This window comes from Podarcis filfolensis, assembly GCF_964270895.1.
Source record: "Podarcis filfolensis genome assembly, chromosome: 3".
Lineage (NCBI taxonomy): Eukaryota > Metazoa > Chordata > Lepidosauria > Squamata > Lacertidae > Podarcis > Podarcis filfolensis.
Genome location: NC_139606.1, coordinates 26,969,199 through 26,982,013, shown reverse-complemented (window position 1 = coordinate 26,982,013; position 12,815 = coordinate 26,969,199). Strand labels below are relative to the sequence as shown.

General features: G+C 42.4%; 1 protein-coding gene across 3 annotated transcripts in view; it reads left to right on the top strand.

Annotated features, from left to right (window-relative positions):
• Positions 1–12,815, top strand: part of PXDN (peroxidasin) — a 73,136-nt gene that overhangs the window by 16,304 nt on the left and 44,017 nt on the right. For all 3 annotated transcript variants that reach the window (XR_014546464.1, XM_083607052.1, XM_083607053.1), the window contains exons 2-3: positions 8,080–8,151; positions 9,150–9,221. Coding sequence is in view for 2 of the 3 variants with exons in the window: in XM_083607052.1 (XP_083463178.1) it covers positions 8,080–8,151; positions 9,150–9,221 (144 nt within the window). In the remaining variant the exon portion in view is untranslated. The remainder of the gene's footprint in view (positions 1–8,079; positions 8,152–9,149; positions 9,222–12,815) is intronic.

Below are 12,815 nucleotides of genomic sequence, written 5' to 3'. Positions count from 1 at the left end.
CTTAGCATGGAATTCAAGGCCTCAAGATGCAGAGGTGGCTGCTGACTTAGATGAGGTGGTCATTTCTAAAAAACCTCTTTGAATGTCAATTTCTGGGGGATAAGCAATAGGTTTATTGCCATCATTCTCACTGCCTGAGGCATCCCAGAATCAGCTGGCTGGCCATTGTGGGAAACAATATGCTGCTCTAGAATAAGCCCTCGGTTTGTTGCTGCAGAGCTCTACTTCTGCTGCCTAACAGGAAAACACAGCTGTGGCTGGACGTCTGTGTCAGATGTTGGTGATTAGAGCTGACCACATACTACAGAATGTGGGTGGGTAGCATATGGTTATCCTGGTTGCTTAAAAATCCTCCTTCCTTCATTTTCTTACTTCGACTATAGGTTAGATGTTTGTTCGTTTTGTTGTCTTTTGTGGTTCATCACTTGTATTTGGAAGACGCTCGGTTTCATTTTGCATATTCGTTATGATAAACTAAAGGAAATCTTCCCGGGTGGTGGCTGCTCTGTGCTTCTTTTTACTGTTTGTGTACATGCACAAAGAGCAGTCATAACTGAGGCTTCCTGCAAAAAACTGTTACATGGATAAAATTATTTGCAAGCCCACTGGTGCACATGCACTAACAGATACTTTCCCAGGGACCCAGCAGCCAGGTGGAAAGGATGCTGATGGAGGCAGTTCTGGGAAAGCGAAGCTTGATCCTGGCTTTCAGCAGGAGGACTGGAGGAGCAACAATATGGCCACAGTCTCCTCTTTGAGAACCCACATGTTTGCACTAAGCCATAGTTTGGTTTAGCTTTACATGCAAGCCAGCTCAATGGTTCACCTCTTTTCATATAGCCAAATCATATGGATGAAGCTACAACCAGTGAAACAACACAGCGCTCTCAGCTTTTACGAGCCCTTCTACATTCTGAGTGAGATAGAATCATAGAGTTGGATGGGACCACAAGGGTCATCTAGTCCATACCCCTGCAATGCAGGAATCTTTTGTCCAATGTGAGGCTCTAACCCACAACCCTGTTCTAAAGTGACCAGAGACCCAGTGTAGGGCCTTTTCAGTTATAGCACCCCACTTTGACACATGCTGGAAAGCTTCTCTGGTGCTGTCTGTGTAATATTTTCAGTCTTTTGCTATCTCTTAGCTTTAGTCTGGCGTTGTTTTTCTGGTGTTCATAGGAGTTGCTTTTGTTTTGTTTTATTGTGTTTTATTGATATTTTATTTACTTCAATATACAAGCTGTGATGGTGGTTGTTTTTAATATAAAACAAAGCCTATGAACTTTTGAAAGCAAACATGGCTGCCCTCTTGTTTATACAGTCATACCTCGGGTTGCAAACGTGATCCATGCGGGAGGCACGTTCGCAACCTGCGGCGCCACATCTGCCGCAATTCAGCGCTTATGTGTGTGACATCATTTTGTGTTTTTTCGCATGCACGAGCGTCGAAACCCAAAAGTAACCTGTTCCGGTACTTCTGGGTTCGGCGCAGTCCTCGACCCGAAAATGCGCAACCCGCAGCGTTCGTAACCCGAGGTATGACAGTATAGCGTATGCTCCTCTTAATGCTAAACAGCATTTTCTGTCCTTGGCATAAGGTAGGGTCCCTGTTGTTTATAAGAAAAGTAGGGAAGCAGTTGAGAATGAAGATAAACTGAAAAAGTCTTCATTGGGGCCTGTTCAGACTGCTGCCAAAAATACAAGGCACAAAATCTCCCAATGTGAGTTTGAAGAGCTGGGGAAAGGGCCAAAGATGCATAGTTGTAGGCAGAGGAGGATCTAGAATAGGTCCAAAATCCATTCTCTTGGCACATATAAACATAGAGTTTTACGGGTGCTTAGAATATTGGCAGGAGTTATTCTCCTATACACCAAACTCATGTTGTTTCAATTTTATAAAGCTTATATTTATTTGTTCGCACCTGTGTCCTGTTTTCATAACAGGGAGGGGGTGAAAAACTGTACTGACACAGACTGCAAATTCTTCCCACTCTCCTGGGTTTCTTGTTGGAGTTGTATCTGAGCAGGGCTACTAAGTTAATACAGAATCACCTAGCTAACAAATCTGTTCACTAGTTTTTCTTTTGACAAGCGAAAGGAGGAAACAAAACAGATTTTTCTCCACAAGAAAGAAAACCCAGCAAGATAAAAGCCATAACAAATCAATACCATGAACAGTTCAGACTGAAACTCCCCATTGCAGAACTGTTGTGCCAGCAACATACAGTGGTACCTCCGCTTCAGGTTACAGACCCAGAAATAATACCTCGGGTTAAGAACTTTGTTTCAGGATGAGAACAGAGATCGCGCAGCAGCGGCGCAGCAGCAGCGGGAGGCCCCATTAGCTAAAGTGGTAAGGTAAAGGGACCCCTGACCATTAGGTCCAGTCGTGGCCGACTCTGGGGTTGCGGCGCTCATCTCACTTTACTGGCCGAGGGAGCCGGCGTACAGCTTCCGGGTCATGTGGCCAGCATGACTAAGCCGCTTCTGGTGAACCAGAGCAGCACACGGAAACGCCGTTTACCTTCCTGCCGGAGCGGTACCTATTTATCTACTTGCACTTTGATGTGCTTTCAAACTGCTAAGTTGACAGGAGCAGGGACTGAGGAACAGGAGCTCACCCCGTCACGGGGATTCGGACCGCCGACCTTCTGATCAGCAAGTCCTAGGCTCTGTGGTTTAACCCACAGCGCCACCCACGTCCCTCAGCTAAAGTGGTACTTCAGGTTAAGAACAGTTTCAGGTTAAGAACGGACCTCCGGAATGAATTAAGTTCTTAACCCAAGGTACCACTGTACTATACAATAGTGAACAGAGTGAAAATAACACACTTTCACAGAAACAAGACTTTGGGGGATTATGACAAATGATGTGGCTGTGTAACCACTGTACAGTAAATGCATTTCTTCGCTGTTCCAACCAAATGCAGTCATACCTTGGAGGTCGAACGGAATCGGTTCTGGAAGCCCGTTCGACTTCCAAAAAGTTTGGAAGCCGAAGGTCCTGTAGCCAATCGGAAGCCCTGTCGGACGTTCGGGTTCCAAAGAACGTCCGCAAACCAGAACACTCACTTCCAGGTTTGCGGTGATCGGGAGCCAAAACATCCGAGTACCAAGGCGTTTGGGATTCAAGGTACGACTGTATGAGGAACTACAAGCTGAAAAGCAGTCACTTGAAGGGGCCCCTTACTGCTGTTCCCGCCCTTAGCATCACGTATGCCACTAGCCCTGCCCACTGGGCACCTATAACATCAACAACAACAACAAAAATAAATAAATAAATATTTTTTTATTTGTATCCTGCCTGCCCTCTTCGGCCGAGGCCGGGCTCAGAGCGGCTAACATCATAAAAACAACATGAAACATAACTTTAAAATAAAATAAAATAATAATAATAATAATAATAATAATATTTATATCCTGCCCTCCCCAGCCGAAGCCGGGCTCAGAGCGGCTAACATCAAATGTATAACACATTAACATAAAATCAGACAATCAATTAAAATACATCCTCAAATCAGATCAGGATCAGAATAAAATCCAATCAGATGGCAACCCGCAGATTAGGGTTGGGGACCTTAAATGCTCACCAGGTCCAACTGTTTGCAACCTACATCACAAAAGTAACATTCAACAATCATTAAAGGTAAAGGGACCCCTGACCATTAGGTCCAGTCGTGGCCGATTCTGGGGTTGCGGCGCTCATCTTGCTTTATTGGCCAAGGGAGCTGGCGTACAGCTTCCGGGTCATGTGGCCAGCAGGACTAAGCCGCTTCTGGCGAACCAGAGCAGCGCATGGAATGCCATTTACCTTCCCGCTGGAGCGGTACCTATTTATCTACTTGCACTTTGACGTGCTTTCGAACTGCTAGGTTGGCAGGAGCAGGGACCGATCAACGGGAGCTCACCCCATCGCGGGGATTCGAACCCCCAACGTTCTAATCGGCAAGTCCTAGGCTCTGTGGTTTAACCCACAGTGCCACCCGCGTCCCTTCAACAATCATTAGGATAGTATAAAATATTAATAATATTAACATATAAAAGTTAAACAGAAATCCACTCAACAGTTACAATAAATAATTTCTAAACTATAATCAATAAAACAATGGCAAGCCACAGTACATAAAATAATACAATACACATTGAGAAGCAGAGACTAGAGGGTGGGACAAGGCAAGCGGAAGGAGGCCTTGCCTGATGGAGTCTCTCCCCTCACAGTTCTTCCTCCAGGAACAGCTCTCTTATGAGGACTCCTAGGACTCCTCTGCATTTCCTTTCTCCCTGCATCTGCTCAGATATAGGCTTCCTCTGCACAGGCAGAAATCCATGCCAACAGATGGACATATGGGGGCTAAGCCCTGCTCCTCAGTCACTGGGTAAAGCTCCTTCATGCAATTGATGTATGAATAAAGATAATTATTTGAGATAAAATAATTCAATAAGACATCGTTCTGCTAACAGGAAAGCTATTTAGTAAAAGGGGTGCCAAAAAAACCTGTTGCAAAAATACAGTACTGGAAATAACCCAGAGCAGAGAAGACCCGTTTTAAGCATTAATAGAATAGAGAAATAGGGCATGATATGTCTGTCCAAAAATGGAAACTAATATTCAAGCAGAAGATGAATTTCCATCGCGTTTAAATTTAAAAGTGCTTCCATATAACATTCTTTATACAATGCTATAGAAACAAAGTAGAATCCACAAAGTTAATGCATTTATTTATTGGGAATGGGCCGTGCATATAATTTGTGTTGCACTTATCTGGTGGAATTGTCTAAAGATGGGCAAAGTCCTTATAGAAGAATCAGCTGGACAAAGGCTTCAAAAAGAAACAAAAATAATCTTGGTAAGTATTAGGTAAGCTATAAATGCCAAAGAGTGTTTTTGATGAGCTTAATGGTAGCAAACCACAATCACCTGTGCCAGAAATTGGAAAAGTGAGTTCAGTTGCAGAATTAAAGGAGAAGGTGGCCCAGGGTTTGGTAGGTTACCGAAAACTAACTTTCATAGCATTGGTTGAAAAATTGTAATGTATTAGAAATACGGTGAAATGTAGTCAACACTTCTCAGCATTTGGAATGAAATATATTTTATGACAGTTTCATGAATATCTTAATTCAAAAACAACTAAAGCTATTGAACAAAGGAGGTTGCCTTGTACCCGGTCTCATTATTATTGTTAATATTGTTCACAATGATTGGCTGATGCACTTCTATGGGGAGGGAATTCCTGAGCAGCTGCCACAGAGCATGCTGTCTCCTGGGCTGCCAGCCTTCAACTTCGGAAAGCTGTGGAACTCCCAAGAGTAGCCCCTCTGCTGATTTCGCACCCTGCAGTGTGCAGGACCTGTCTCTAAGAGACAAGCCTAGCCAGTAATAGAAGCTCCCCTCACTCCTCTGGGTGTGTGGTTCCTTCCATAGCACAGAGGGGACCAGATGGAGTCTTAGTCTTGCCTGTGGAAGGAGTCCTAGCAGCTATGCTGGGTTTGCTGTTCACAGATAGATGCCGCTGTAGAAGTTCCCATGACTCCTCTTTGTACCTGGTTTTAGGGCAGACTCAGAGCTAGGCTTCTTCCTGCAATGAGTCGCCTTCCCAAACTCACAGGATACTACAACCCAAGAGGGCCTGTAGGGAGAGAGGTTGTCTTCATAACTACAGTCATACCTCAGGTTGAAGTAGCTTCAGGTTGAACGTTTTTGGGTTGCGCTCCGCGGCCACCCGGAAGTAACGGAGTGTGTTACTTTCGGGTTTCGCCGCTCGCACATGCGCAGACGCTCAAAATGATGTGACGCGCATGCGCGGAAGTGGTGAATTGTGACCCGTGCAGAGGCGGATTGCGTTTGCTTCAGGATGCGAATGGGGCTCCGGAACAGATCCCGTTCGCATCCAGAGGTACCACTGTACAGGCATAACATTATTTCTAACTGGTTGCAGTTGAACAAGCGACACTTAGCCGCCCTTGGTTTATATAACATATTTTATATGATTCCTCCCCCCCTCCCCGTTTGCTCATTTTTGCTGTGTGGATAACTTTTTTATTATTTCCTGTTTCAGTGACCTTGAATAAGAATTTAAAAAGAATAAAGTAAACACAAGCAATGTAGTCTTGCTGGTGCTTGCAGATCTTTTGTTATTTGCGTGGAAAATTAACCATTGTCTTGGGTTAGGTGCTTCTCATTAAATTGGTGGCGATAACAGCTATATCTCCTATCTACCCTATTTTTAGGTGTTTGAAATCTTATTTCCCTTTAAAGCAACGTTTCTTCCTGTTTATTGTGGTTCTTGAATGGAAACCCCTCTGTTCATTCCTTTCTCCCAAATATGACATAAAACTGTGGAACAATTGTTTTAGAATTTGCTCCGTCTGTGAGTAAAGAATTTGTAAAGGATAATTTTCATGTTGACCCCCCAGAAACAGGGCAAAAGCAGAAACAAAAGAGAAGAGATTGTATATCATGTCTGAAAACTTGGCATATGCTGAAAGATAAGTTTGCCCTCTGGGCAGTTTTTTTTTAATGGAAGAACAAAGAGTGTCCAAAGAAAACATAAGCTCCCTGATTTACTCAGTTCCAAGATTTTGAAGATATCATTATATGGAAAGTATGCTGGTTCATTCCAGCTGTTAGTGCCGAGAGATATACATATTCCCCTGCATTTTGTGGTGTTAAGCTCAGGGTTTTAACTGAAAGATGGACTAATTAGATCAAACAGGTATCACTTTGTGTCTTGTTTTTTACAATATGAACGTGTTCTTCTTTGTTTATTTGAAACTCACTTTCGTAGGACCTCTTTACCCCATCCAAGACATGAGTTACTTTCAGCCAACTATGTGCGAAATCCTTATTTTGTAAAGCAGCCGATGCTCATCCATGCCCAACACATGTTTTATCTCTCTAAATCAGGCATAGGAAAACTCAGCCCTCCAGGTGTTTTTGAGACTACAATTCCCATCATCTCTGGCCACTGGTCCTGTTAGCTAGGGATGATGGGAGTTGTAGTCCCAAAACACCTGGAGGGCTCAGTTTGCCTATGCCTGCTCTAAATGCTTCAGTATTCAAGTTTGTGAAATGATGGGTTGTTGCGGTTGCTGAACTCTTCACAACATGCATCACTGTGCACCAACATGTGTGGGGTGTTGTTGCAATTTTAGACGAGTGGTCATATAGATAGACGTGGACAGAATTTCCATAGGTTTCATTCAGCTCACTCAAGATTATTTAAACCAGAATTATGTAAACTTTTTCAGATACGAGAAGTATTAAGATTGTCTAATTTAGTCACAGAACTATGTGCAATGTTTTTATCTCCTTGCATTTATTATGCAAGTGTGAGTATATTTACATCCATTTTAAAGCAAGAGACCTTGAAGACTCTTTCTCAACACACTGAACTTTCCAAAGCTCAGTAGGTATTTGGAGAGGGAAATGCTGTTTTAGTAGCAGTAAACAAAGGCATTCTTCAGTTGACAGCTGCTGTGATTAACTAATTATCATCAAGTGTTTAACTAATTATCAGTAGTGTTGGCTAGGCTTTATTGTGATTCAACACTGGAGCAATTAATTATTTTATACCACCTGAGCAAAGTGACATTTGTTCATGTTACCATAAAAGGTAACAGGCTTTCAGTTTTATTCAGGCTGAGTGTTAAATTCTTACTGAAATTTGATTGCAGTCAAACCTCGGGTTACAGCCGCTTCAGGTTGCGTTTTTTTGGGTTGCGGACTGCCGAAACCCGGAAGTACCAGAATGGGCAGTCGCGCATGCGCAGAAGCGCTAAATTGCACTTTGCGCATGCACAGAAGCACCGAATCGCAACCAGTGCGTGCACAGAAGTGGCGCTGCGGGTTGCAAATGTGCATCCTGCACTGATCACATTCGCAACCCGAGTGTCCACTGTATTTGTTTACAAAACAGGCTTCATTTTCTTTGAAGAATACTCTTTTGATTAGAGCAAGGCGGATTGAGAAATATATACATATAGCAAAGTTGGTAGCAAAGTTTTTTGTTTTAAGATCATTGAAATGCTGACCTGAAATGGTAATCTCTATACTAACAAGTCTAATTTGTTTCATCAACAGGGACCTGCGGTTTAATAGGATTAAAGAAATCCAGCCTGGTGCATTTAGACGGCTTAAGAATCTGAACACCTTGTAAGTTTCATCCCTCATAAAACCTACTTTCCTTTTGTAAACAGTTTAACAATTTATTATAATATTTACAGCTGGGATGGGGAACCTGTGGCCCCCCCAGATAGTACTAGACTCCCATCAAAAAGTTTAGGTGATACACCCAGTTAGAAATTTCAATAGAAGCCAAATTGGTTGGTGTTACCTTGTGACTGGACACAAAAAGCCATTCCAGCCTTCAGGTGGTAGAAAGTCAGCCATCTTCTAGTTTTAAGATTGTGTTCTGGAACAGTAAATTCAGTATTCTCAAGCTGAACACACACACACACACACACACACACACACACAAACACACACTGGGGGGTGGGGAGAGAGAGAGAGCACACAAAGGACATCATGCTGGTCCTTAAGAAAAAAATCCACAATCTATAAGCGGGCAATACCTTGATTCGGTTCAACAACACCAACAAAAATAAACTAAACATTTGGACAAACTCCCTGACAGTATGAGCTGTTTGACATTCAACAAACTACCTCACGAGGTGCTTGGCTATCCTTTAATAGAGGCTGTTAAGTAAATGCTGGATTGCAACCCAAGAGAGATGCTGTTTTAGTTTAGTGAATTCTTGCATTGGCAGCAGATTGGAATAGAATATCTTCGAAGTTTCTTCCAATCGTGTGATTCCATGAAAATGTCACACAGTAGTGAGTAAGCTGTCAGTTGCCTGCTTTGGTCTGGTTTGTAGGAGAACTTCTTAAATTTATTCCAAATTGCTGAATGTTATTGCAGTGCATGATGATGAACGATCTTTTCCTTTCTCAGTAATTTAAACAGCTGTCTCAGTTGAACCCAGACAGTTTAGAAAGATTTTGAAAAGGATAATGAAATTCAACTAACAGTTGTAAGAAATCACTTTAAGCTCGTTTTGATTTTGTTTCTGTGTGGTGCAGTTGCAATTTCTCAGAAAAATGTTCTCTGAGGGAGTAAAAAATGTAAACAACTATTTTCATCTATTTTCTAGACTTCTGAACAACAATCACATTAAAAGAATACCTACTGGAGCATTTGAAGACCTTGAAAATCTAAAATATCTGTAAGTTGAAATGCTTTTATAAAGAAAGTAGGTACGATGTATGTGTTGCACAGTATGGAAAAAATGCTATTTTTTCATCTCTAATGTGTTTAGAAAGTTGATAGGATTATGAAAATGATAGCAGTGTCTGTGCTACTTATTTCACTTCATCCAGGACTAACTATTAAACACCTCAGTTTATTAGTATTAAGAAACAATTGCTATGAACTTCAAAAATATATTTTACACGTAGAATTTTCAGTGCACCATAACAGCGCAAGACACACCACACCAACCAACAGGTGTTAAGAAAGTACTTAATTTTAATGTTAGTGTGGCTATCGCAGCATCACATACCATGTCATTGTGCTGGCATCTGCATGTGCATTTTAAAGCTTTATGGTATTTCAGTCAATTGTGTGTAAGAGATGCAAAGTCTCCATTTGTGGCATGATTATAAGTAAGAAATCTAGATTATTGTAGTGTTCCTGGAATACCAAAGAAGCGTGGGGATCTTCAATTTTTTTCACTGTGAATGCTAAATTTTATGTCCTGTAAAGTGTTGCCTGATTCAAGCTGATAACTTTATGGTTCAGTATGTATTTTTCTTAGCCAACATGTTTCAGCCTTGGGTGAGATTTGTCTTCCCATTGTGAGTAGTTGTGAGAAAATACCAGGTTACACAGAATTCCATTTGAGGATTGTTGACAAGTTGTGGAGTCTTACTTTCCATATGTTGTGTGTGTGCTTTAGCCTCCATTTGGGTTGTTGTTGTTTTGTTTTGGGTTTTGGTTTTTGTGTGAGTTTGGGGTTAGAAATCTGCATCAACCATGGTGTATCTTCATGCAGACAATACTGTCAGAGCATATATTAAAATTGGAGTTTCACAACAATTTGCATGCTAAATAGAGACCCAGATATATGTTAATAGAATCTTTGTTAAAATATTACAAAATATAAGCAAAATGAAAATGTCACAAGCACATATGAAATCCTTAATAACAATTAATACTGTGGACCACCAACTACTTAGCGCCTGTAAAAATTCTCTTTCGGTGATGAATCTTTCAAATTCAGACAAGTGTTGAGGGGTCCTAATTCCTTAAGAAAAGAATTGGGTTGAATTGTGTATTTTTAGAATCGTGTATTATTTAGAAGACATCTGAAGGCAGCCCTGTTTAGGGAAGCTTTTAATGTTTGATAGACTATTGTACTTTAATATTTTGTTGGAAGCTGCCCAGAGTGGCTGGGGAAACCCAGCCAGATGGGCAGGGTATAAATTATTATTTTTGTTGTCGTCGTTGTTGTTTTATTGTTTTATTTTATTGTTTTATTTTATTTTTTTATTTTTTATTTTTCATTTTATTTTAATTATACATGTGTTAAAGCACTTTGGTTTATTTAATACAGTTGTACAGCAGAGAGATACCTTGAAGCATTTTCTTAAATATAATACACACGATAGTATTGTGAACATTCATAATTCACAAATACATTACTAACATCTGCACTGAAGAGAACAGTAGGTGTAAATGGGATGACCAAAAAAATCCAACAAATTATGATATCAGAAAGAATTTGACAGATTCTAATTCTTTCAATAGTGTGTGCAGTACTGATAAACCAGCATTGTGAATAGAAGTCAAAGCGGGAAAGGGCTCATAATGAGGCTATAAGGTAGGACTAGGGAACTTGCACCTGGGAAACTGTATGCGGCCCTTAGAGGCTTCACATCTGGGGCTTCTCCTCCTTGTCATAATTTCCTCCTAGTCTTCTGGAGGAATTGCAACTGCTGACACCCAGCCCAGATCCAGGACCCCGATGTGAGTGTAGAAGCGTAAACTTTTTCCCTGCACTGCAGTCCCAGTCCAGACTGGGCCTGCCGCATCTGCAATTTGCATTGCCCAAATACAAATAATAACAATAACAATAATAATAATAATAATTTATTTATACCCCGCCCATCTGGCTGAGTTTCCCCAGCCACTCTGGGCAGCTCCCAATCGAGTGTTAAAAACAATACAGCATTAAATATTAAAAACTTCCCTAAACAGGGCTGCCTTCAGATGTCTTTTAAAAAGAAGATAGCTGCTTATTTCCTTCACCTCTGAAGGGAGGGTGTTCCACAGGGCGGGCGCCACTACCGAGGCCCTCGGCACTGGATCTGTGTCCGGGCTGAACGATGGGGGTGGAGACGCTCCTTCAGGTATACAGGACCGAGGCCGTTTACGGCTTTAAAAGTCAGCACCAACACTTTGAATTGTGCTCAGAAATGTACTGGGAGCCAATGCAGATATCTCAGGACCGGTGTTATGTGGTCATGGCGGCCACTCCCAGTCACCAGTCTAGCTGCCGCATTCTGAATTAATTGCAGTTTCCGGGTCACCTTCAAAGGTAGCCCCACGTAGAGTGCATTGCAGTAGTCCAAGCGGGAGATAACTAGAGCATGCACCACTCTGGCAAGACAGTCCGCAGGCAGGTAGGGTCTCAGCCTACCCAGATGGAACTGGTAGACAGCCGCCCTGGACACACAGAATTAACCTGCACCTCCATGGACAGCTGTGAGTCCAAAATGACCCCCAGGCTGCACAGCTGGTCCTTCAGGGGCACAGTTACCCCATTCAGGACCAGGGAGTCCCCCACACCCACCCGCCCCCTGTCCCCCCCAAAACAGTACTTCAGTCTTGTCAGGATTCAACCTCAATCTATTATTTTGATGGGAAACTTTTTTTGGCAACACGGATTTCAGTTTCTGGGGGGCCACGGGATCACAAGGGGGGGAGCAAAGACAGAGTCCCTTAATGTCTCCTAGGGATGCCCTGGTCCAGTTTGGGCCCCTGGCACTTGCAGTTTGCAACACACACACACACACACACACACACACACACGTGCACACACAAGCTGCAGATATGGGAGGCCTGATCCAGATCCAGAACACAGTGAGGGGCAAAGGCTTAAAGTCCCTTCTACCTCTATGTCGGGGGCTTGATCCAGAGAGTGTTTTCCTGATGGTTGGCATTTGTATTGTGGTGGGGGAGGAACTCCCATTGAAATCAATGGGAGGTTTTGCTCTAATGCAGGTTGTAGTGAAGGCTGTGTTTGTGTATGGATGACTGAATGGATAGATGTACATATCTGTGTTTGTGAAGAAGAATAAATGGTGGCAGATGGGTGGAGAGATGAGCAGTGTGTGTTTATGTGAGTGTGACTGGATAGATGGGAGTCAGGTGTGTATGAGAGTTTGGGTGACCATACCCACCTCCCACCTCCCCCTTATACAACAATAAGTCACATTTAATGAAATAGCTGAAATCTGCAAGCTGAAATTATTGCATTCCTGGTTATTTATGGCAAGAATGGGGAACCTCCCATTGAGGACCACATTCCTTTACAAATAGTGGGTTGCAAGCTGCTTGTGGGAAATTGTTAAATAACGTAATTTGTCTACTGGAGGTATAAATCAAAAGAAACAGACCATGTACGTTCCTCGTAGTGTTGTAAGAACATTCCAATGTTTTAGTACAGGGGAGGCCAACTCCCAAGAGACTGCGATCTACTCACAGAATTAAGAACTGCTAGTGATCTACCGATCTACCACCTTTCTGGCGATGCAGG